This window comes from Acomys minous, assembly GCF_964271855.1.
Source record: "Acomys minous genome assembly, chromosome: 1".
In the NCBI taxonomy this organism is placed as follows: domain Eukaryota; kingdom Metazoa; phylum Chordata; class Mammalia; order Rodentia; family Muridae; genus Acomys; species Acomys minous.
This window is the reverse complement of record NC_140483.1, coordinates 59656262-59681562: the sequence shown is the minus strand read 5'-3', so window position 1 is coordinate 59681562 and position 25301 is coordinate 59656262. Positions and strand designations below refer to the sequence as shown.

The 25301-nt window shown below is 39.4% G+C and overlaps 1 protein-coding gene across 5 annotated transcripts in view; it reads left to right on the top strand.

Moving 5' to 3' along the window:
* Positions 1–25301, top strand: part of THSD7B (thrombospondin type 1 domain containing 7B) — an 837579-nt gene that overhangs the window by 581858 nt on the left and 230420 nt on the right. For all 5 annotated transcript variants that reach the window (XM_084778453.1, XM_084778450.1, XM_084778452.1 and 2 more), the window contains 2 exons: positions 3939–4133; positions 8501–8767. In XM_084778453.1, the coding sequence (XP_084634579.1) occupies positions 3939–4133; positions 8501–8767 (462 nt within the window). The remainder of the gene's footprint in view (positions 1–3938; positions 4134–8500; positions 8768–25301) is intronic.

Here is a 25301-nt window from a genome sequence, read left to right as displayed (position 1 = left end):
TCTAAAGGAACCATCTTTGTTTCATCAATTCTTTGCATGTTTGTTTCTGTTTGTTTCTATTTCATTGATTTCAGCCCTGATTTTGATTATTTATTGTCTTCTATTTTTTGAGGTATTTTTCTAATCATTTTTATAGAGATATCAAATGTGTCATTAAGATTAATATAGATTTTTTCAGACTTTTATGAAGGCACTTAGTGCTATAACATTGTCCCTTTGAACTACTTCTTTCACTGTGTTCCTTAGGTTTGAACATGTTGTGCTTTCACTTTCATTCAATTCTAAAACATTTTTGTTTTATTTTGATATCTTTTTGACTAATTTTTAATCAGTATTGATTTGTTCACTTTCCATGAGTTTGTATACAGTCTGCAACTGTATTAGCTGATGTCCAGCTTTTTAAATCCACAGTGATCAGATAGAATTTAAGGAGCTACTTAAATTTTTTCTTATCTGTTGAGAATTGCTTTGTGGAATTGTAAGGGACCAGGAAGGATGAGGATACTTTGCAAGACAGAGACATAAAACATAGAGCTATAAAGAGCTAAAAAGGAGATAATAATAGGAGAATTAAGTGGGGAGGAACATGGGAAAGCAAGGTAAAGGAGAAAATATTTTGAGGGAAAACTAATACTAAAAGCCTTTTTTAAAACCATATGTAGACTTACTACTATAGAATCTTCTTAAAATATATACATAGATGAAGGAAATGAAAAGGAAGTCACTATATAAGGGGAAGACAATTCCCCATCACTACAACTTATACCACCAAGCAAAGATTTCAATGCCAGGAATGGGTTATGTCTTCTTAAGTCATTGGCCAAAAGGTCCTCATAGTACCCCCCACTCACTCAAACATTACAAGATATTTTCAAGCCTGTGGGTTACCATCTGTAACCTCATTGTAAGGCTCTATTGAGGAAAAAAGCTTCTTATATCATTGAACATGAAGAAATTGAGCACCTGCCCATCTGAAAACTTCACTGCTACTGACCTGTGCTCATGGTTATGGAAGATGCATTTCATGCCACTGGAGGATAAACATAAGCATTAATGTCACCTAGCTACAAACTCTGTGACATACAACAGCCTGTAAGATACACTAGTTCAATTGTGGTACAAGTATTATGGGAGTAACCAACCACTTTTTAATTGGATTTAAAGCCCATTACATGATATATATATCCATATATAAGACTATTAAAGTGGCCAACAACCTGAGACTAGATACATCAAAGGTATAGGGGAAATTTTCTATCCTATTATTATAATACAACAATATTGAGAAAAACCAATGCTATTATTATGCTAAAAGGACATATCAGTTAAAATAACTTTCAGTGACATATTGCTACAACACAATATCAGAGTTTTGTTCTCATCCCTCATTAAAGAAGTGGGTTTTTGTTGTTGTTGTTGTTTTGTTTTGTTGTGTTTTACAGTAGATAGCAAAGAACAAATAGATCCACAACTAGACAATATTCATGGAGTGAGTGGCTTTGGAGGACTCAGTCCTCAATGGGATGCTTTTATAAAACCTCTTCTCTCAAGGCTTAGAGAGCTATGCAGAAGAGAAGGCAGAAATATTATAAAAGCCAAAAAGTACTGGTATACATATGTTTACAGAGAGAATATTACAGCATGACAAGAAAGCTACTCCTTTGATATTTCAACAACAATATGGACACCTAAACAAAATCTAAACAGTATGAGTTGACAAGCCTGTTTAATGTGGGGGGTTCAAAAGTTCCCACTACTAGATGAAGAGTCATAGGAAATTAATGGTTACTGAAAGAGGGGGAACTGTTTTTTTCCAGAGATAATATCCCCAACAGTAAAAAACACTAATGGATTCAGTAAGCCCTCCCTCCCTCCCTCCCTCCCTCTCTCTCTCTCTCTCTCTCTCTCTCTCTCTCTCTCTCTCTCTCTCGTGTGTGTGTGTGTGTGTGTGTGTGTGTGTGTGTGTGTGTGTGTTCCATAACAATAGTAATTAAAGAGGAAAAGGTCATGAATTTGAGAGGGAGAGAGGTGGGACCCTGGATGAGTTGGAAATGTACTCGAGGGAAAGGTAAAAGTGACATAAATAGGATACTCATGAATGATTTCTTGAGAAATAAAAATTTAAATATAAAAGGTAATATGGTATATATACACAGAAAGAATTTTATTCATTCATTAACACGGTTGTTCAATATACAAGAAAACTCATGCAACTGAAGGTTATCCTTTTAATCAAATTAAATTAAGTTTAAAAGATAAACACTATGTTTTGTTTTATTGGTAGGTCCTATATCTTATATAAATATATAAAATTATGTAAACATATTCATGGCATAAAAGTAGAAGGGGAGATGTATAAGGGTGTGAGGGCACTAACAAGACGAGAGACAGAAGAATAGGGAGATGGGGAGTATGCAAGCCATTGTCAAAATATACTATACATTTATATGAACACGTGTTTATAAAATCTAGGACTCTACATAACAAATACATGGCAATAATGTTGTATATAAAGATTGCTAATAACTATAACATACAAATTCAAAGATAACAAAAATTTACAGGGCTGAAGGTTGGGGTCAGAGGAAAGAGGACTCTTGCACAGTGTTGATGGAAGTACAGACATATTCAGTCCTTATAAGGAACTATATGGTGGTTCCTAAGTAACAAAACTGTCCTCTAGGCAATACCTAGGAATACAAAGGAAATGAAGTCATTGCCTCACAAACGTTCAAAGAATTTAACTAATGGAACAGATATAATATCCAATCGCAACATGCCAAATGTGAGTAGTAGTGAAGGGTGCATCAGAATCATATGGAGACTTAAACATATTGCTAGAGATGATGATAGAGAAACGCATATTAGTACAGCACTATGGAAACCAGTTCTTCAAAAGCAGCCCATATGGAGCTGTTTCCAGCGGTAACAACCTGGAGTGGTGTCTGTGTTAATTGCACGCGATGGGTAGAGCTCCTAGGGAGGCTACTATATACCTTATCAGGCAGAGCCCACACTCAGGCACCTACAAATGTTGGGTGTTTTTTTCACAGTCTAAAATGTCAATAGCACTAAGATTGCGAAATGCTCATCTATAGACATAGCTATATGTCATATACACCTTGCAGAGTTCATAATAAATCAAGTGAATCAAAGTGTCAAGTATTCTTAATCAAGGATTTTAAATGACATTATCCCAAAGAATCAAATAAAATTCAGATGAAATTTCAAAAGTATTTTACCTCATAATTGTTAATGATGATATGTAATTGTAATTGAATTGACACAGTTTAATTGAAAAAGGTTGTGGAAGAAATTTTGAGAAGTTACTTGGACCTGATAAGATGTTCCAAGTGGGAACTATCTGGTTACATGTTGACTGTTCTGAGAAAATGATTCAAATGTTAACTGATGCTTAACTATTAACAAAGTGGAAAGGCACATTTAGAGATAGCAGAAGTTTCCTTTAAAGTACTGACTATGATGTAACTGAAATGACTTCCTTACCATTACAGTCCTCTAACCAGCCAACCAAAGAACCCCTGCCTGGCAAAAGTCTGCATGGATTTTCTAACAATGAGTTTGTCTTTTTTTGCCCTCATCTCAGTCTGTTTTACAGATGTGCTTGCCTACTTTTGTTGCATCTCTAGGGACCAAATGCTCCTAAGAAGGAAGCATAATAAATTACTCGAAGTTATTTTGGTTCCTGTCAGTGCAAGGTTTGGATTAATAATGAAACCAATTAAATCCTCAAATACCTCCAATGGCAACAATAAAAATTTAATTTCCAGGGAGCAGTAAGGTTAGCTATGTTGAACACCATATGCAATCACATATTTTCCAACACCGGGGACTTCAACTATTTTGTCAAAGAAAAAGAAAAAACACTTCATTGATTTAATCAAAGAAATAACAAAAGAACGTGTGCTCTTTCCTAGCTGTCTCATGCATCTCTGATGATAACCAGTCTGCAGAAATGACAGAATGCCTCAAGCAGATGAATGGCATGCCTGCCCTGGTCCAAGAATGCACCATTCCCTGTCGGGAAGACTGCACCTTCACCCCATGGTCTAAGTTTACACCTTGCTCCAAGAACTGTGAAGCAACCCAGATCAGGAGGCGGCAGCTCACAGGTAGGGTGTGCCTGCCATTGCAGCTTCAACCAAGCCACACTTCTCTGAATATCATCTATAAAAGAACATAAGTTCCAGCAGAAAGATAAGAGATCAGATACCTCCTTCCTCCTCATCCCCACTACATATCCTTAAGGCTAACCTCGATGCTCAATACCCAATATATACGTGGCTAATATGTGTTTCATGAATGAGAGATAGGGGCATTTATTATGTCAATCAACTGTTCTCCATAGCCACAGAATTTATTTGCATGTCTCCTGGCAAATTCTGCCTTAGCAGAAGCTTCCCAAGCTTAAAACAGTCACTGCTACTTTTTTAGAAGGCGAATGAACTGACACCATTGTCTTTTTGCCGTTACCTGATAAGCAGTTTGACTCTTTCATTCTTTAATATTATAAAGTAAAAGTCAAATCACACATGCAGACTCATTTGTGTCTTATTACTGTCTGTCAGTACCATGTACCTCTGCAAAGGTTAATGGAAATTGAAGCAAATCCTAGTTTAGTTGAGATATTAGAGCAATTTTTGCTACCATTGTAAAAATCACTGCTGCAGTAACAAAACTTACCATTTGTGTGGATAATGCCTATTATTTCTCTTAAGTACGCATGCATTTGTGTGTGTGTAGGAAATTAAATTTGGGGAATGTAAAAACCAAAAGAAAAAATACCAGAGTTATGTTTGGCATCAGGATAGCAGAGCTGAGAAGAGATGATCATGTTTTCATGGGTAGTTCAGGGTCTCTTGGGTCCAAGACTCAACATTCTAGTGCACTGTTAACCTGGTCACACATATAATCCAACTCTCTAAAATTGGTTCAGTCGATGGACTAAAGCTTTTGCAGAATTTCTGAATGCACACTGGACCTCAAAAATCTACATGGCAAGCAAAGATAAAATATATAACCACAAGAGACTTTATAAATGAGGCATGCTGCCCTTGCTGCTTTATACAAAATGACTATCCATACATAATGGTAAGTAACTGCTTACATGATTCAGACGAAAACGCCTGGGAGAAAAGGCGATCCAAGAGACACAGGACAGACCAAATCTGAAGTTAGAGACCACTTTGCAGCTACTTTGCTGTCCTGCACACGCACAGTGTGCTGGGAGCCGTTGCCCTAGCAACACTTCACATCTGAGGTGAATGAGAACTTCCTTTGATGGGAAAGAGTATAGTTGGTAGCCAGCTGCATCCCTTGCCTTCGAAGTTTGCTGATGATACTTAGCACCTGCAAAATAAGAGCAACTGTTTTGTCTCATTTTACAGCCAGCACCCTTTGTGTTATAAATCATTAAAAGCTGAATGAATGACTTCTAAGATGTATTGTCTATAAAAGTACATATTGAAGGTTGTAATAAATTATTCTATGATTCAAAGTTAGTGATTATTTATACGAAAGGGCTGCTCAGGTTTATTGTATGTTTTATTAGCTGCTACTATTTTAGGGAGCTAATTGATCTTTGCACTCCTGCTAGCTGACAACACAATTGATCAATCTCATAAAATATATTAGTCATGAAAACACAACCAACCATTTAGAACAATATTGATAAACAAAAAACCAAGGACACACTAGTGAACTTAATATTATGATGTTAGTTATTTTATTTTGACTTTCTTCCATGATACTTGACAGAAATTTTAATGAACATTCTCAAATGTGGGTGGCAATAGAAACCATATGATTTAGACCATGTGACGCAGATCCTAATACAAGGCACTCCAGTGAATATTGGGCATCTAGAATATTACTTTTCTTGTTACAACTTTAATGAGGGTTTTTAATTTACCATCTGTGTGTTCCGTGTTTGTTTTTAAACTAGATCTTTACAGATTCTAGAATGAGTGGTAATTAAAACAATAGTTTATTTAATAAGGGACATATTCAATTTATTATCCAGGTATGGGAATAGAGATGTGTTCAAAATAGATCACTTACACTTTGAGTTAAGGGGAAATGTTCTTTGTACTAGGGATTGATTTTTTCCCCCTTAGTCTACCTTGGCCTTAATCTAAAGGTCAGCGCTGATTTTTATTAGAATGTAATCAAAGTGAAGGCCCGGCACTAATGTGTTTCTTATTAGGAGAATTGTTTCCGAATTAACTCACTTAGTTCAATCCATCCTCCAAAAGGGCTGCCATGTAATTAAGAGAGAAATCACAAACAGAGACAGCATCTATTTGTACAGAATGGTTTTTCTGCTGGTAACTTCTGTTTGCTTTGCCGATGAATGTTACCTGTGTTTTCTGGTCTTCCTTCTTTTCAACCCCTTTTGTCTTCCATTTTTCTCCCACTCTAGAGAGAGAAATAAGTTAGGGACCTAGAGGTGTGAGCAAATACAGTGCTGTCATTAGAAAGAAAGAAAAGATGGCTTAAGGGCCCCTGGAGTATTAGCCTAGAATTTGTCATTAGTCCTATGCATGGATTGTACCAAAACAACTCAAGTGTGACAGCATTGTATTCTCCGCTTGGCACTGTTGGCAAACACAGGGAGACTGTGTGTGTGATGCAGGGGTGAGTCTGGTTTTAAGTCAAAGTTACTATGCATCCTTTGCCTCAGAAAATTGGAGCAAGATATTGCAGATCAAATTAATTAATTTGGAGTATAGGAATTATACATAGTAGTTTAAGCTCCCAGCTAGGGTGAACATATTGGAACCAAGACATGAGAACCCAGGATGGTCCAGTGAAGGATCTCACCAGCCAAGAAGAGGGAGAAAATTCACTAAATGAGTAAAGCAGTAAGTAATGAAATGTGGCTAGAGGGATGGCAGAAGCCAGAACAGGAGTAAGGGGAGAGGTGCATATTATGATGGAATTTAGGAAGAATATCTCAAAAATAAGGTTGTAGTTGGCATTCTGAGAGATCGCCAAGTTTGAAAGATAAGAAATTGCTTCCTGATGTATTAGGTTTGTTTATCACTTTTGTAAAAATGATGCCAAGGTCCAGGGCCAGCTTGGAATCCAAGACTAAGTAGGCTGAAAACAGCGAGGAAGGTGCAGAAATGGAGGTGAAGTTCAACACCATTTCATGTGAGGAGGGAATGGGACTGTGTAGTGATGAACGTCATAGTCAGAAAGTTCTCAGGGAGAGATGACATCTGCGCTTCCCAAGCTGTGTTCATAATGGCAGACCCTGAGAAGCCACTAGTTGGCGCACATTATGGTAGAAGAGTTCAGGGACATGGGCTGGTTCTGGCTCACACAAGAGTGATTCAGATTCCACAGGAATTTCTCAAGTTATTTGTAGGCATAAATGATGTGTCCATAAATCAATCTCCAGGCAGAATTTGTTTAACTGCATGAGGCAAGCCATGTGACAAGGAGACGACTTCCTATGCATCAGCTTATATGAAGTATTTCCCAGATAGCAATAAAGCCCACAAATAGACCAGTAAAGCTGCCTCTGATTTTTATAACCAGCTATGACTCTAGTTAATGACTCACCAATGAGGGAAGAAATGGTGAAATTATTACATCTAGGAACGTTTTAGCAACATAGAGGAAACATGTTGCCAGAAAAGTCGCATCAAGTCTCAGACCAAGCTGAAACCCAGGAAACACTATTATTAAGTAATCACAGGCCTGCAAATGTTTCTACACAGTTATTACTCCAAGTTGGCAAACAGCTAAATGTCCCACCAAAGTTAGTGTGTAAGGTGATGTTACACCAGGTGCTCAAGTCCAGAGGACTCTCAAATGGAAGGTCACTGATTTTTCTCAAACCATGGAACATGGTCTGATCTTTTATTTCAATTTTTGTTAGTGTTAATATTTATGCTTATCTTATTTCAGAAAACAAGATTAGTTACACTCTATAGCACTGAAGTAAACTCCAAATTCATTTTGAGCTTGTTAGATGGAGAATATAAGTTTTGCTTTTTGGAGAAGTTAACTTGTAGCTCTTTTCAGGAAAAGAAAAGAGCTTACTGCTTATGTTTTTATTGATTTCCCTTGAAGACAGGCTTAACCAAACTGTTGTTACTAAACAGAATGACAGTGACACCACCTGTGCACACCCCAGCTAGTCCAAGACAAGTCTGGCTGGGTTAGTATTGGATTAGGAGAGAGAAAACATAAAACAAATTAATAAAAGTTTTCTAATTACTGAACTGACATATTAAGCATAATGCTTTGTGCCATATTTTTAAAATTATGTTTGAATTAATTTGAACATCATAGGTTCCTAGAATACTGCTTACATTGTCCTAGATTTTATTTCCATGGCAAAAAAAAAAGTAAAAAAGAAACATCATCTAAGGTTTAATGTTCCAGTGGTTGTATGTACAGGAATGTGAGTGACTTTTAACAGAGCATCAGATACAAATTAATAGCGCCATGCATTGTGTCGTAACAGGCAAAAGCAGGAAGAAGGAGAAGTGTCAGGATGCTGCCCTGTACCCTCTGGTGGAAATGGAACCCTGTCCCTGTGACACATTCATGGCTCATCCTTACGGAAACTGGTCGGCTTGCATTCTACCGGAAGGCAAAAGGGATTCCCAGCGAGGAGGACTGTGGGTGCAAGGAGAAGACAAGGAATGTGGAGAAGGGGTGCGCTTTCGAGCAATAGCGTGCTCTGACATAAATGGGAGACCTGTTGACCCCTCCTTCTGCAACAGCTCTGGTAAGGCCAAGGGTGAGAAGTGGAAGATGGGAACTTGCACCCAGCTCAGGACGCTTGTCCACAGTGTGGCCATTGTCATTGATCCATTCTTAAAGAATTATTATCATTCTCATCTGCCAGTAGCATACTGTCACCATAAACTCAGAGCAGAGGAAATGCACACATATTTATCTCCACTATTATCTGAACTACACCTACTGCAGATGCTTGGCCCCCACCCACTCCTCAACTCTCCCACGTAAAAGCAACTTTTATTCACCTGATGTAATTTTCATCTCCAAGGCTTACTGCCTCTGTCTGCTAGCCTAGACCCTGTCTTGGAAGCTTATAGCCTCTGTACAATCTAATCTAGACCTAGAATGTTTTCAGCCTCTAAGACTTACTGCTGAATAAGTTCACTCTAGCTTTTTCTGAACTCTGGCTGGCTGGTTCAACTCAGTTGTTCTGGCTTAAACTCCTCTCCCAACTGACTAATTCAACCTGACTTCCCTCTCAGCCTCTGACTGAATTGTTATGATTGGCCTCAAACTAACTCTAGCAATCTGTTCTAATCTTCTGGCTCCTTCTCATTCTCTGACTTGTTCTGTCTTCACCTGTGTATAATTTGTTATTTCCTCAACCTCTCTCTGTAAAACTCTCCCTGTAAAAACTGCCTCTGAATTCTACAAACTGAACTGTCATGAACTCAATTTCACTACGCGGCTTCCCAACTCACTGACTCAACTGAATTGCCTGAACAGAACTCTGAGCCCTGCGTACTTCCATCTCTTAAATGCTGGGATTAAATGTGTGTATCACTCAGCACACGGGGACTTAAGCTTTTCTTTACCTGAAACTTGCTCTATACAGGCTGGCCTTGAACTCAGATCTGTTTGCATGTCTCCTGTGTTTAAAGGCATACTGGTATCCCATCTAGATCACATAGACCTAGAAGATCTTTGCATATGCAGCAGCCATTTTCTGAATTAAAATTTCTCTATACCCCTAAACCTCCACACCCCCCACCCTCCTACCATGTCTTTCTTTGGTTTACTGGTCACTTATTTCCCAGTTGTCAGCATGGTTGTTCCTCTTCACTGAGATCTCAAGCCCCAGAGAAATGAATGCAGATTTTGTGTGTGTGTGTGTGTGTGTGTGTGTGTGTGTGTGTGTGTGTGTGTGTGTATTCATTCTTGAGTTTCATCTGAGGTAGGTGATAAAATATCAATGAAAAAATTTGACTTTCAGTGTTTCCAGTGTAAATATAAATGCATAGGAGTGAATAAGATGATGGAAATTAATGGGGTCTTCTGGGTGAGTTTTGCTAGACGTTATTTGGAGAGAAAGTTTGAATTTTTGAGCCTTAGAATTTCTGCGCTTCCGTGTGTGAATGGAAGGCTAAATTCAGCTGCAGTGCAGGTGGCAGGCAAGGCTGAGCTGGTGGTCAGGATGGGGTCTATGCATTTGAGTTGTAGTTTAATGCTGCCTTTAGTTTTCCTCCTAGGCTACCTTGTTTACAAAACCAAACAAGGTGTGGATTCTGCTAAGGAGTGGAGAATGAGGAAATTTATGTTTGGCTAATTGTGGAAGCAGATTATTCTTTGTCATTAATGTCATGTGTCTAGAAATTGTCATTAATACCAGAGATTACAAATTAAATTTGTTTCTAATGTAAGCATAGGGATAATGGCAGTTCTTCTATAGACAGTGTGCTAGGTCATCTTTACATAAGACATGCCTACATCATTGTTAGACTCAACTCAAGGCCCAGTGGTCCTTTGAACCACCACCTGGTTCCTTGGTTTGTCTTCTTAATTTTATGGAATGATTTGGCTTTTGGAAACATTATAAGGAAGCCAGAATTGGTGATATTCAGCTTGTTTGTACATAGTGGTTTTTATATATTCACTATGTAAAAGCATATATATTGACTATTTGCTGCATACCTCCTCTTCTTCTGTCCAAATGCCAACAAGGCTGATCTCTGCTAGGCTCCAGAGGTTTAGGATCACCCAGATGTATACTTAATCATCTTCTATAATTTGCATTTACTAGTATGAGGTTCTAGAGTGACCCAGGAAGAATTTTTACAGTGAGAGATTGACATTTAAAGATGCACAAATGGAATTTAAGTCCTGGTTACCCCTGAGGGTGCTGGCTTGAGAGTACTTAGCTAGACTTTAGGAAGGGTGCCCACTGGCATGGTATCAACCTGGGATCAGAAGGATGAGAAGGCTGGAGAGTAGACTAACAAGACCACTTCCCCCAGTAAGATCTCAAGCAGGAAGGATGCTCTGGAAAATAAGAGTGCAAAAAGGAACACATGTAGTGTGAATGCACAGTGAGCAGGAGCTGCATGAAGTGAGGTTGAAGTCAGCGGAGTTTTATGAAGGCATCCCAGGAGCATGGACCTCATTCAGCTCCAGCAATAAGCAGGGAGGGAGAGGGCAGCAGATGCAATCCATCTTTCAAAAGGACTGCCTCTAGGCACTGTCTGCAGAAGGACTTAAAAAGGGAAAAGAGACCCAGCCCTGTAAACTATGGCTGTTAGCCAAGGCAAGGCCTGGTGGGAGGAAAGGAGAGGATGGGTGATAAAGATACACAAAGAGCTGCCTTTTAGAGTACGGACAGCACACTGAGTTGAAGAGATTCTTCGCTCACAAGGACAGTCATCTTCGGGTGTTGTTAATTGGCTCTGCCATCATGGTGACAAGATACCCAAGAAGGCAACTTCAAAAGTGGGTACATGCTAGTGAAGGTCATTGTCCCAGAGTTTTCAATGCATTGCCAGCCATCTCCCATTGCATTTGGACCTGTAGCAAAGATACAATATAACTCTATGATGTGGTAGAGGAAAACTGCTCACCTCACAGTTTCCAGGGAGCAGAGAGAACGGGGGTAGGGGGTGGGAGGAAGCTACAGCTTTCAAACACATGATGCTACTACTGCTTTTTCCAAGTCACAGCCCTAATATGAACTCACCAGCAGACTAACCCACTGAAAGAGTAAATGACCTCGTGATCCAGTTACCTCTCCATAGCAGCTCCTGCTGGAGACCATACCCACTACACATGCACTTTAGTACAGAACATTTCACATCCTCCCTTTAACATTTCACCCCTGGACCCCTACACTAATGACTCTTCTTGGCACTGTGATAAAACATGTGACTGTGACTAAAGCAGTTTGTCAGAGGGAGAAGTGATGATTTCGGTCCTTGGCTTGAAGGTACAGTCCTTCATAGCAGGGAGGCATGGTTACAGGAGATGCTCATGGATGTGGGGGAAGGAATATGAGTCTCCCTTCACACAGATTAGGGGAATGTCAATGCTAGGCTGACTTTTTTCTTTTCCCCCCAGTTCTTCTGTGCAGGATTTCAGCCTAGGACATTCAAGGTAGGTCTTCCTCAAAGTCAGTCCTTATGGAAACATTTTCATGGACGTACCCAAGGTGACCTTGGGGTTTAGTAACCCAGTCAAATTGAAAGTCACAGTTAGTACTCCCAATACCCTCAAACTCATGTTTCTCTCCCCATGCAAGCTATACTTAGTTCATCTCCAACAGCCTTTGCAGTCCTAACCCTTCCAGCATCGCACAAAAGTTCCAAGTTCCAAGTGTCTTGTGAGACTCTAGGTAAACTCTTCATTGTGAACCATGCAAAATCAAAATGAAAACGTATATTTGCGCATACAAAAGTAGACACAGCATGCTTTCCTATAGTAAAAAAAAGAGGGATAGAGAAAAAGCAAAGAAGTTATTAGACCAAAGCAAGCTGACCTAACAGGGTAAATATGAAAACTTTGTCTGGATCCCTCAGATCACAACAGGGCAATATGAGCTCCGGTGACAATGCCCAAGGTAAACCGAGCCCTGCGGTAGTGCTGGTCCTCATTCTGATGCCCTCTGCCTGATGTTGGCTCTGCACACAGACAGTCTTTCTTTCCAGGGTCTTCATTGCCATTTTGGTTTCTCAGCCCCATACAGTATCCTTTTAGGAGCCACCTGCAAGGACTTTGATCTTCTGACATATGCCTTAACCTCCTAAAGAGCAGTGGGTATGGAGTAAGACTTTTCCAGAGCCCTTAATGCCTTTCTGGAGAAAAGAGGGTGTATCTTGATTCTTTTAAAGGGAGAATCCCAATATGAAACCATGTCTAACTTCCTTCAGCCTAAGTGTAATTAAGAGCTATATGTTTATGCTGAGTGAGATGGCAAACAACTTGCAAACACGTGGTTTTCAATTAATTAGTCAATAGGCTTTCCTGATTTTCTTCAGTGCAAACAAGTAGAAATCCTATGAAGAGCTGCAAAGTAACTCATTATCTGCCATGCTATTAAAAATACATTAGAGGCTGAGAAAGAACCCTTGCTTTGCAACCGTGAGGACCTAGTTTGAATCCCCAATATCCAGCACCCACAGAAAGCAAAGCATTGGACGTTGCTGCCTGTGCCTAATAGCCTCAGCATTTGGGGGTCAAGAAAATCGATCCCAAGAATGCTCTGGCCAACCAGCCTCACCAAATCAGTACACTTCAGGTTCAGTAAGAGACTTTTTTCCCTGGGGCAAGAAGAGAGAGACTTTCTGCACAGGCTCAAAGACCCACATATGCATGTGCATCTGCATCACTACACAGCGTGCACGCGCGTGCACACACACACACATACACACAATGATATAATATAATATAATATAATATAATATAATATAATATAATATAATATAATATAAAGATGGAGTGGTGACCAGCCAAGATGTGTACTGTCAACTTCCATTAGGCATTGCCCTGGAGAGTCTATCCCAAGCAAAGTGGCAAATTGCAAAATAAATGAAATAAAGTTGTAAAGTGCCAAGATTTTAAAGAAAGATGAAAAAGCATTATTCTTGCAAGTAATGTGCACCATCAAATAGAAAACCTCAAGGAAGCCCACTTTCCCCAACCCTCTGCACTTAATAAATGAGCCCAGTAAGTTTGCAGGGTACAAGATCATATTTCAGAAATCAGCTATAATTGTATACACTAAAGAGGAATAATCACAAAATGTAACTAAGAAGAAATTTGTATTAATAATAGCATCAGAAAATCCAGTGTACTTAACAAGAAATTTTAACAAAAACATTCAGAACATGCATTCTGAAAGCAATAAAGCACTGTTGACAGAAGTCAGGTACCTAAATAAATGGGAGTACACCATGGTAATGAATGAATGGGGAATTTTTTTTCCTCCTTTATTAATTTATTCTTGTTACATCTCAATGGTTATCCCATCCCTTGTATCCTCCCATTCTTCCCTCCCTCCCAATTTCCCCTTATTCCCCTCCCCTATGACTGTTCCTGAGGGGGATTACCTCCCCCTCTATATGATCATAGGGTATCAAGTCTCTTCTTGGTAACCTGCTGTCCTTCCTCTGATTGCCACCAGGTCTCCCCATCCAGGGGACATGGTCAAAGGTGAGGCACCAGAGTATGTGAGAAAGTAATATCCCACTCTCCACTCTACTGTGGAGAGTGTTCTGTCCATTGGCTAGATCTGGGTAGGGGCTTAAGGTTTACCGCCTGTATTGTCCTTGGCTGGTGCCTTAGTTTGAGTGGGACCCCTGTGCCCAAATCTGCCTATCATAATGTTCTACTTGTAGGCTTCTAGGACCCTCTGGATCCTTCTACTTTGCCATTCTCCCATGATTCTCTCATCTAGAGTCCCACTAGAATGTCCTCCGAATGGGGAATCTTAAAATGGTTAAAATTCAAGTATTTCTTAGTTTAACTACAGATTCAGTGTAATCCCTGCCTAAAGTTTGGCTTCATTTTTTGAATAAATTGAAATATAATCCTAAAATGGTATGGGAATATAGTAAACCAGGAATGTCTGCATAATCTTGGAGGAGAAGACCGTGGTTCCTGATTTTAAAACATCTTACAAAGACACAGTTGTTAAGACCATGGATGCTGTCATCAGGGGAACATATAAGAATGAGATAGAGCTGAGAATAAAGTACATGCTTTCATTTATAAGAAACTGATGTTCAGCATGGGATCCAGGATAATTCTATAAGAAAAGAATAGTTTGTTCGAAAAGTGATGCTGGCAAATGTGGACATACAAATGGATCAAGCTTAAAACTGTCCTCACCCCAAATCAAAGCTCAATGCAAAATGGATATAGGACCCAAACTTTGTCCTGTCTACAAGAAATGTAGGAATAAAGATGGAACAGAGATTGAGGAAATGGCAAACGAATGAGTGGCCCAAATTGAGACCCACCTCATGGGAGAGAGCCAACCCCTGATACTATTAATGATACTCTGCTATGCTTGCAGACACATGCCTAGCATAACTGTCTCCTGAGATGCTTCATCCAGCAGCTGATGGAAACAGATGCAGAGACCCACAGCCAAACAATAGGCTGAGCTCAGGGAGTTTTGTGGTAGAGCAGGAGGGGTCAAGGACATCACAAGAAAACCTACAGAATAAACCAACTTGGGCCCATGGAAGTTCACAGAGACTGAACCACAAACCAAAGAGCTGAGCCTAAACTCCCTACACATATGTACCAGATGTGCAGCCTGGGTCACACTGGGTCACTAACAGCTGGAGTGGGGGCTGTCTCTGACTCTGTTCTCTGCCTTTGGATCCCTTTCCCCTGTCTTGGCTGCCTTGTCTGACCTCAGTGGGAGAGGGTGCACTTAATCCTGCTGCAACTTGAGGTGCCAGGGTGGGTACCTCTCTGAGGAAAAGAGGTGTGTAATGGAGGAAGGGAAGGCATGAGGGTAGGACTGTGAGGAAAGGAGGGAGGGAGGTGGTATCAGGCTGTAAAGTGATTAAATTAAAAAAGAGAGAGAACTATAAGCAATGAGTAAAACTGAGTGCTGGAAAGGTGGATATCTCTAAAAAAGAGCTCACCAATTGGTTATCTAATACCAAACAATCAGCTCTGAAAGCATACCTGCAAATAATAGTATACAGACTGACCAGGCTATATTTAGGAATGTGTGTGTGTGTGTGTGTGTGTGTGTGTGTGTGCATGCGTGCACATCTTATTGCAATAATTGAATTTTAAGAAAAGTGGAAAATGGTAAATTGGAAGGGCGGAAGAGTAAAGAGAAAAGAGAAAAGTTATAATTATATTATAATCTCAAAACTTAAATGATTCTATTTACAGAAATTTCTAAAAAATAAAATAAAATGGTAATAAATTTAAACAGGGAAACAAAAGATCACTTCACTGACTTCTAAAAGACCTTGATGAAAGAAATCAAGGAAACATAGTAAGTGGAAGCATAGCCTGCATTTCTGGATCAAAGGAGTAATATGGTCAAAATATCCGTTGTAGCATAAGAAATTTACTGATTCAATGCCATTACTATCAAAATTCCAGTAACATTTTCCAGAGAAGTAGGTAAAGTAACCTTAAAAAGTGTGTGGAACAATAAATGACCCAGAATAGCTGAAGTATGATGAACAAGAAGAACAGAGATGAAATCATCACTTCCTGTTTTCATATAGTATTGCAAAGCTCAATTGATTTAGACAGTATGGTACAAGCATAAAAGCAGATACGTCAACCAGTAGAATAGAGTAGACTTAAGCACATAAGTCCAGAAATAAGCACCAAAGGCATACACTCTATGAATCTCTACACAAGTGTGCTTTATTGGTCATGGTTCTATAGAGAAACAGAACTTACAGAATAACTATTTATGTGCATAGAGAGAGAAGGGAGGAGAGAGACAGAGATTATAGAAGATAGATGGATAGATAGATAGATAGATAGATAGATAGATAGATAGATAGATAGGCAGACAGGGTGTTTATAAGAGTGGTTTACAGGGTGGTCTAGCTAGTCCAGCAATGACTGTCTACAGAAGGTCCAAGAATCCAGTGGTTGTTCAGTCCACAAATATGATGTCTCAGCTGGTCTTCGGTTTACACCAGAACCCAAAAGTAGGCTCTAATGTCTGTGAAGGAACGGACTTGCTGTGAGAGTGAGAGCAAGCAGGCAGAGAAGCTATGGCCCAGATTAAAAGTGGATCTTCCCATCTGTAAAGATTCAGATTAAAAATTGGTCTTCCCATATCAAATTATTTAATGAAGACAAAAATTCCTTCACAAGTGTACCCAGCTGCTGGAGTTTTTTCAGTTAAACCCAGCTGTAGCCCAGTTGACGGCCAAGGATAGCTATCAGAGGTGCTAAGAACACATGCTGTATCTAGGACAGTCTCTCCGATAAATGATGTTGATACGCTTGTATTCACACGCACCCAACATGCAACTGGATTTTTCCCTTACACCATAATAATAAACTCAAATATACTAGACACATAACCATAAAACTCAAAACCATAAACTAAATCATAATCTCAGCAATACAGGTCTTGGTGATGATTTTTTATGACACTTAAAGCATAAGAAAAAAAGTAAACACACACATAGGCATACTCAGATGCAAATCATTGGCACTTGGGACCTTGGCTCATCTCAGGTCTCTGCTGTAGACTCTCATAATAAAATAGACAGTGATAATCAGTAAAATGTAGAATATATTAAGAAGATATGAATACAGTGACCGGAAAAAAATAGATTACTTCTGGGATTGTCTTGGGCTTTGAAATAGCATCTCAGCAGAAAGGGTGTTTAATTTGAGACTTCAAGGACAAATGGAGGTTTTGTAAGGAAACAAATTAACAGATCTTCACTGTTAAATACAATCATTTTATACATAATTTGTATTATATGCATATGATATATAATTATTTTATATATCAAGAGCAAATTATACATGTTCTGCTTATGGTCTTAGAGTATAGCTTAATGAAATAAGAGATAAGCATTTTTAATTAATTTATTTAATTACTTTACATCCTGGTAGGAACTTCCCCTCCATCATCTCTTTCCAGTCCCGCCCTCTCACTCCCTCCTCTCTTCCTAGATGCTTTTTCTCTTCCATCCCTCTATGCCCCATCCATTTCTCCTCAGAGAAGGGGAAAAACCTACTGTAGTCATCTACCTTCCTTGACTTACTAAGCTGTAATAGGACTGGGCTTTTTCTATTAAGGCTAGGCAAGGCCATCCAGTTAGTGGAAAGGGATTTAAAGGAAAGCTCCTGCTGTTAGAAGTCCCACAGAAGGACCAAGCTATGAATATGTTACATATGTGTAAGGAGCCTAGCTCTGTCCCACGGATGCTCTCTGGTTGATGGTTCAGTTTCTGTGAGCCCCCATGAGCCCAGGTTAGTTGACTCTGTAGATTTTCTTGTGGTGTACTTGATCTCTCTGGCTCATTCAATCCTTCCTCCCTTCTTCCAGAATATTCCTTGAGCTCCACCTAATGTTTGGCCATGGGTCTCAACAACTGTTTTTAACAAGTGCTGGGTGAAGCCACTCAAATGACAGTTATCCTAGCCTTCTGTCTCCGCATAGAGCAAAATATTATTAATAATGCCAGGGGTGGACTCTCTCTCATGGCATGGGACTCATTATTGGCCATTCTCTCACTTTATGCTCTCTTTTTATCTCTGACCCTCTTATAGGCAGGAAAAATTATGAGTTAAAGGTTTCGTGACTAAGTTGGCATCCCAATCCCTCCACTGGAAGTGTTTCCTGGTTACAGGAGGTGACTGTGTCATGCTCCATATTCTCTGTTGCTAGGGGTCTTAGCTGGGACACCCACATAGATTTCTGGGAGTTGCCATTGATCTAGATTTCTAGCTTGTCCAAGAGATGCCCTCCCCCATACTGATTTCAGGTGTCTCTCCCAATGTATTCCATCCCTAATCTCAAGCTGTACTACAGAGCAATTATAATAAAACTCAAATGGTATTGGTGTTAAAAATAGGTTCAATGGAATAGAATCAAAGACCCAGAAGTAAACACACATAAATATGGACACCTGATTTTTGACAAAGAAGCCAAAATTATATAATGGAACAAAGAAAGCATCTTCAACAAATGGTGCTGCTCTAACTGGATGTCTGGATGTAGAAAAGTGCAGATAGATCCATATCTATCACCCTGCACAAAACTTCAGTCCAAGTGGATCAAAGACCTCAACATAAAGCCAGATACACTAAATCTGATTGAAAAAAAGTGGGAATAATCTTGAATGCATTGACACTGGAGACAACCTCCTCAACAAAATGCCTTCAAGAAGACAACTCTCTTAACAGAACACCAACAGCTCAGGCACTAAGACCAACAATTAATAAATGGGATCTCATGGAATGAACTGAAGAGCTTCTGTGGGGCAATGGACACGGTCGAAAGGATAAAATGGCAGCCTACAGAATGGGAAAAGATCTTTATGAACCCTACATCTGAAAGAGGGCTACTATCTAAAATATTTAAAGAACTCAAGAAATCAAACACCAACAATCAAAATAATCCAATTAAAATGGGGTACAAGGCTGAATGGAGAATTCCCAACAGAGGAATCTTTAGTGGCTGAGAAGCACCTAAAGAAATGTTTAATATCTTTGGTCATTAGGGAAATCAAAATAAAAAATGACTCTGAGATGCCATCTTACACCCTCAGAATGGCTAAGATCAAAAAACAAGTGACAGCTCATGCTGGCAAGGATGTGGAGAAAGGTGAACACCCTTCTATTGCTGGTAGAAATACAAATTTGTACAACCACTTTAGAAAACAGTCTGACAGTCTCTCAGAAAATTAGGAATAGTTCTACCTCAAGACCCAGCTATACCACTCCCGGGCATATACCTGAAAGATGCTCCACCACACAACAAAGACACTTAATCAACTATGTTCATAGCAACTTTATTTGTAATAGCAAGAAACTGGAAACAACCTAGATGTCCCTCAACTGAAGAATGGATAAAGAAAATGTGTTACATTTACTCAATGGAATACTATTCAGCTATTAAAAATAAGGAAATCATGAAATTTTTGGGCAAATGGATGGAACTAGAAAAGATCATCCTGACTGAGATAACCCAAGTCCAAAAAGATGTACATAGTATATGCTCACTTATAAGCAGATATTAGCCATATAGTACAAGATAAACATACTACAATCCACATACCTAAAGAAGCAAAGTAACAAGGATGACCCAAGGGAGGATGCTTGAATCTCACTCAGAAGGGGAAATAAAATATAGATCTGTGATGGATGGAGGGAGACAACTGGAAAGGAGAGGGAGTGGGAAGGGGAACAGGAGAGATCAAGTATGTGGAGGACAGCAAGAGAGAACTGGAAGCCGTCACTCTCAGCGTGACTAGTCTGGTGGCTCCTCTACAGCTTCAGAAGGGCTGTGTTGCTGGGGTCTGCCAGGCCAAATGGAAATGGTCACCTGCTGGGGTGGGAAACACAAGAGCCCTTGTCCTCACTTACCTTGGTCTCCCCAGTGCTTCTTCCACCCGCAATCACCAGGATATTGCTACTTTGGATGGTACACGGTACACATAGTGCCCAGGGCTATGATCACATTATGTGTTTATTTGGGTTAAAGTTGGAGGGTAGAGAAATTAGGGGAAATGGAACACATGAAACAATGTCCCCACGAGCCATATAAAAGTTAGAGATCGAAGGTCAATATGACAGAGGCTCAAGGGTAACTTTTGTTAGAGATACAGAAATAGGGTAGAATCAGGACTAACATTGAAAATGGAAATTTAGCGTATAAGTGAGCAGTTGGGAAACTCGGTATTGGATGATGGGAATAATGAACGGAATAAATGCTGAGGATGCAAATGCACTCAAATGAAACTACTTGGTTGAACTTGAGAGAAAGAAATGCATTTCAGCATTTGGGGCGTAGAGCTCACAACACCTTGTAGGTAGCATGATAGGCTATAAGAAAGGACTGACCTGGAATGGAGATACCAGAGCACTTATGAACTAGTCCCTCAGGGCTGACAGAGGAGCCTGTTTCAGCTTCCTAGAACCTCCCATACCTATCTGATTGCCCTTGAAACTAGAAAAAGAAAACATTTTTTAAGTTTTAGCAAGGCTCCAATAGTCCATTGATTCCTAATTTATTTTATTAAATTAAATATGAATTGAAAACACAGTCTATATAAAAAGTATTTCAAAAATTTGAAAAAGGCACATGATGCCCCTTCCCTTTACCCACATCTTATATTCAGGCTAAGTATTCAATTTTATTCAAATGCCAGACGAGCCTCATTTCGTCGTTGTGCTTGGCTTTTTCTCAGCTTGTTTCCAGTTGGCAGCAGCCACTTAAATGATGGAAAAGAGAACATGGTGTCCCAGTGTCATTTCCTGCACACATTCTCTGTCCCGTATGCTCCAATCATCCTTTCACTGGCCCCCACGCATCATATGCCCCTTCTTTGACTCAGCTGCTTTGCATGCTTTTTCCCACTGTATTTGGAGACTTTTTGCAAGGTGACCTTTTTCTGACCTGTTGAGCATTAATGGAAGTCCATTTCTTATGGAAGCCTTTTCCCCAGCTTCCCAGGGAGATTTAAATGTGCTTTCCGTGGGCTGTGATTTACGGTGGGTTTCTCTCTGTGCATCTTTCTTCCTCTCTCCATTGTTCCCCTTGAATTCCTTTCTCATTTAACATCTGATGTAGAACATCCTTATTGAATGTCTACTATGTGCTAAGAACTATGCTACATGTTTGATACATAGCGTTAGAATAAAGAAAACCCTGAGCTCTATCTAATTGGGAGATATCAAGAAGATACAGCACCAAGAATACGTCTAACTGCTATGCAAAAAGGGTCATAGTTAAATGGAGGTACATTAAAAATTGGAGATTGGTCAAAAATACTGAAGAGAAAATATGCTGTGAAACACCAATGGCAGTTAGGTATGCCAATAGGCATGGGACACTTCTCTGCCAGATGATCAACAAACAAAACTAATTATGAATGTAATATTTTCAATGCCCTACCCTATTTTCCTGTTACCTTTGAACCTGGTAAGTACTGTTTTTGGATATGTTTTATAAATATTTTCAAATGCTTCTTGGTAAATGACATCTACGTTAAAGTAGGTAAAATGCACAGCAATATAGTAGCTATTGACAGCTTCATTTTGCAATAAAAAAAAACCTGAAGTCTGTGTTTTAGAAGTTGCTATAAAGTTTTGTATGCCCCATTCTGAGCACACATGTTGAGCAGCCTTTTGGGGATCAAAATGCAAAACTGCTTTTACCTTATACCCTCTCAGCGTTTTTGCTGTACTTCATTATTCCTGCTTGTTAAGAGCTCTAAATCTTTAGCTCTGACATCCAACATATTAGCTATAACTCTGGGCTTTATATCATCCCAGAATTTGATAAGCATGCCATCTGTGTCTATATCCAAGTTGTTAATCAAAATGTTGTAAAATGGGACCTACTTTTCCTATCAGCAATCAGGTACAGAAAGATGTCCCCCAGGATGGCACTGATCAATTAATCAGCTTGCCTGTGGAACCACACAATTCCATCCACTGTCTCCTGTTTGTTTATGAGAAGGCCACGGGAACTTTTGTTAGATCCTTCTCTTTGCTATCTTGTGTCTTCTCTACAAGCTGAATAGACCCATAAAGTAGGAAATTGGATGACTTTCTCTGAAGATACCAAAAGACTTCATTTCAATGCCACCTTTTTTCTTGCAGCCCCCAAGTGCTCTTTTTTGTATGCTCATGGAGTATGCCAGAATCTGACACCATGAGAGATTTTTTTTTCACTTAAAACTCCTGAACAGCATCATTCCCTAGGGAAGCCCAACTTTTCTGGGTAAACCATCTAAATGGCTCAAAACCCAGGCTGAGTTCTACAGCCTTCGAGGAGAGTGGGTATGGTGCTGGTTCATTGTTCTCTTCAGATTGCAGCGCTACAAAGCAGGCAGTAAAGCAATGTGTGCTACGACTAAAGAGAACATTTTCTACCTTGTGCAGAACAGTCTTTCCTTGCTGGGTTTGCTTGCCCATTCTGCGGTTTCTGTGATGAACCTGACTGTGTAACTTTTTATATCTTTAGACTACTATGGCGGAAAGCTATGGAGCATTTTGGAATTTTTGAGATGAACAGATCCTGACTGCTAAAAGCTTAATGGAGGCTGGGGTGCAGAATGCAAATGCAGACAATAGAGAGCTGGGTTTTGAGGTTTGGGACAGAAAAAAAGGCGACCAGCATCATTTGTGTGGTGCTTTAGATTAAGACTCTGTAGTGCTGGCGTTGAAAATCAACTGTGGTTAATGTGAGAGCTGCATCATTAAAGTGACATCTCCTGGGAAGTATTATAAGTTCAGCATAAAGAAGCTGTAACTGAAGGCAGCAAATGTTCTCTTTTTCTCAAGCTAGTAGTTAAACTGGTTTTGAAGGAATGAGATATGCAAGATTGAGGAGGTTGTGTAGCGTGGCTGAGGCCTGGCACCATGTGGCAGGGTCAGTCTCTGAAGATAATTCAAGAGGTTGCAGTGGAGAGTCCAGGATACTGAAAATGCCAGGACTGTGGTGTTAGTCTTTGAGACAAACTGAGGGTACTGCAGATGGCAGGGCTACAGAGGTAGGGATGCCCAAACTCTTTGGAACCCAGAAGATTGTGAGTGAGTCTAAGATGTCAGATACTGAGCTATACTGTTGGAACTTAATTTTGCTAAGGTATGGGTTTTATTTTCCTGTAGTCCTTCCTTTCCAGAAAGTTATGTTACTTTTATTCTACAAGAGCTCATAGTTAAGTTGTTTTAACATTTAAAGAAACACTGAACTTTTAAAGTGTAGGAATTTTTGAAAGATGTTGGGGCTTTTAAAAGTTGTATCATGTCTTATATTATGACAATAGCATGAGATCTTGGGAACAGAGAAAGAAATCATTGTAGTTTAATAATATGTTAGTGCATCAAGCTGTCAAGGATGATTGTGCTGGTCAGTTTTTAACTGTCATTTTGATACAACCTAGAGTCATCTGGGAAGAGGGAACTTCATTGAGGAAATACCCTTAACAGATTGGCCCATGGCCATGTCTCTGAGAAATTGTCTTGATTGATGTGTGAGAGCCTAGCACACAGTGAGTGGCACCATTCCTGGGTATATGGAACTGATCTGTAATAGAAAGCTAACTGAGTGATCAAAAGAGAAAGCCCAGAAGTGGTGTTCCTGTGTGGTTTCTGCTTCAGTTTCTGCCCTCAGTTTCCTCAGTGATGGCCTGTGATCTAGAAGTGTAGGCCAAATAAACTCTTTCTTCCCACAAGTTGCTTTTGGTTAGTTTTATCACAACAATGAAAATAAAAATTAAAAAAACATGGGACCTATAAGTTTGTTCCTCAATCTCTCCCCTATTTCTTGTTATGAGATATCTAGCCTTGATGTGTGTCATGCTCTCAGCTTGATGACATTGCTTCTTCTCACTGTCAAGTTCGGCTTTATGTCCTATAGTTCATATAAACTAAAAACATCTTTTTCATCCTTTGAAGTTGCTCTTAATAATTTTTCCAGGGGCCTATTACATATCTCAGGCTGAATAATAGGATAGTCATCTTTAGTACTATCTGTACTTTGCCTTTTCTTCCTTTCTCAAAAACTTCTTCTAAAAGACTCTTAGAGCCTTTCTATCCCCTATGCCACAATGATTATTGAGACTTGGGAGAAGACAGTATGATATAGATGTACCATTTAGGGCACATTTTCTTAATACCCAGACCAGTTGCTAGTCTTCATGCTAACTGCAATTGACTTCATAAGGAACTTGTCAAATGAGAGTTGAGAGATGTCTTAATAACAATAACTCAGTAGGAGTTGATTTAATGCTATGTCCATTTAGGAGAATAATAGGCTCTATTCATAATAGCCAGGGAATGGAAACAACCTACATGTCTATCAGCTGATGAATGGATAATAAGTACATGCTACATTTATGCAGTGGATTATTATTGAACTGTTAAGAAAAACAAAAATCTTAAGAAAGCCAGGTAAGTGGATAGAGCTAGAAATAATCATTCTGTGTAAGGTAACTCAGACTCAAAAAAGACGAAGGTCACATATTTTCTCTCATTTGTAGATGTTAGTTTTGAATCTTCAGATATGCGTGTTTGGAATACCAGTAGAGATCAGAAAATTAATAAGGAGCCATAAAGAGGAAGTTTTCAAGGTAAGGGCGATAAGACACAAAGGTATAAAGCACAAAGAGAAATAATGGAGTGGAAAGGGCTAAACTGGGGTTTAGAGTAGAAGGGCAGGGTGAAGGGTAGAATGAAAAATGGAGTGGAATAACTAAACACCTTCTGAAAAAGTCATATGGAAGCTCACCACTATAGAGGCGTCTTAAAATATATACATGCACATATACAAAAATAGCTCAAACAGATTTGCCATATAATGAGGTGACACGGTCCCTACGAGATGCGACAGGCTAATAAATAAAAAGTTCAATTTCAGTAATGGTTATCTTCTTTGGAGTTGTTGGCCAGTGATGAAGCATAGACCCTGAAGCCTTACAGACTGTTGCCAATGCTTGTGGTTGCCCTCCAGAACTTGATAGTAAATATATTGTTTTTAGTATTATGTCACTGTAATATATCTTAATATCTAGAATGGAAGTCCCTTCAGTATTGCTATTTTTGCCCAGTATTATATTATATTATCTGGG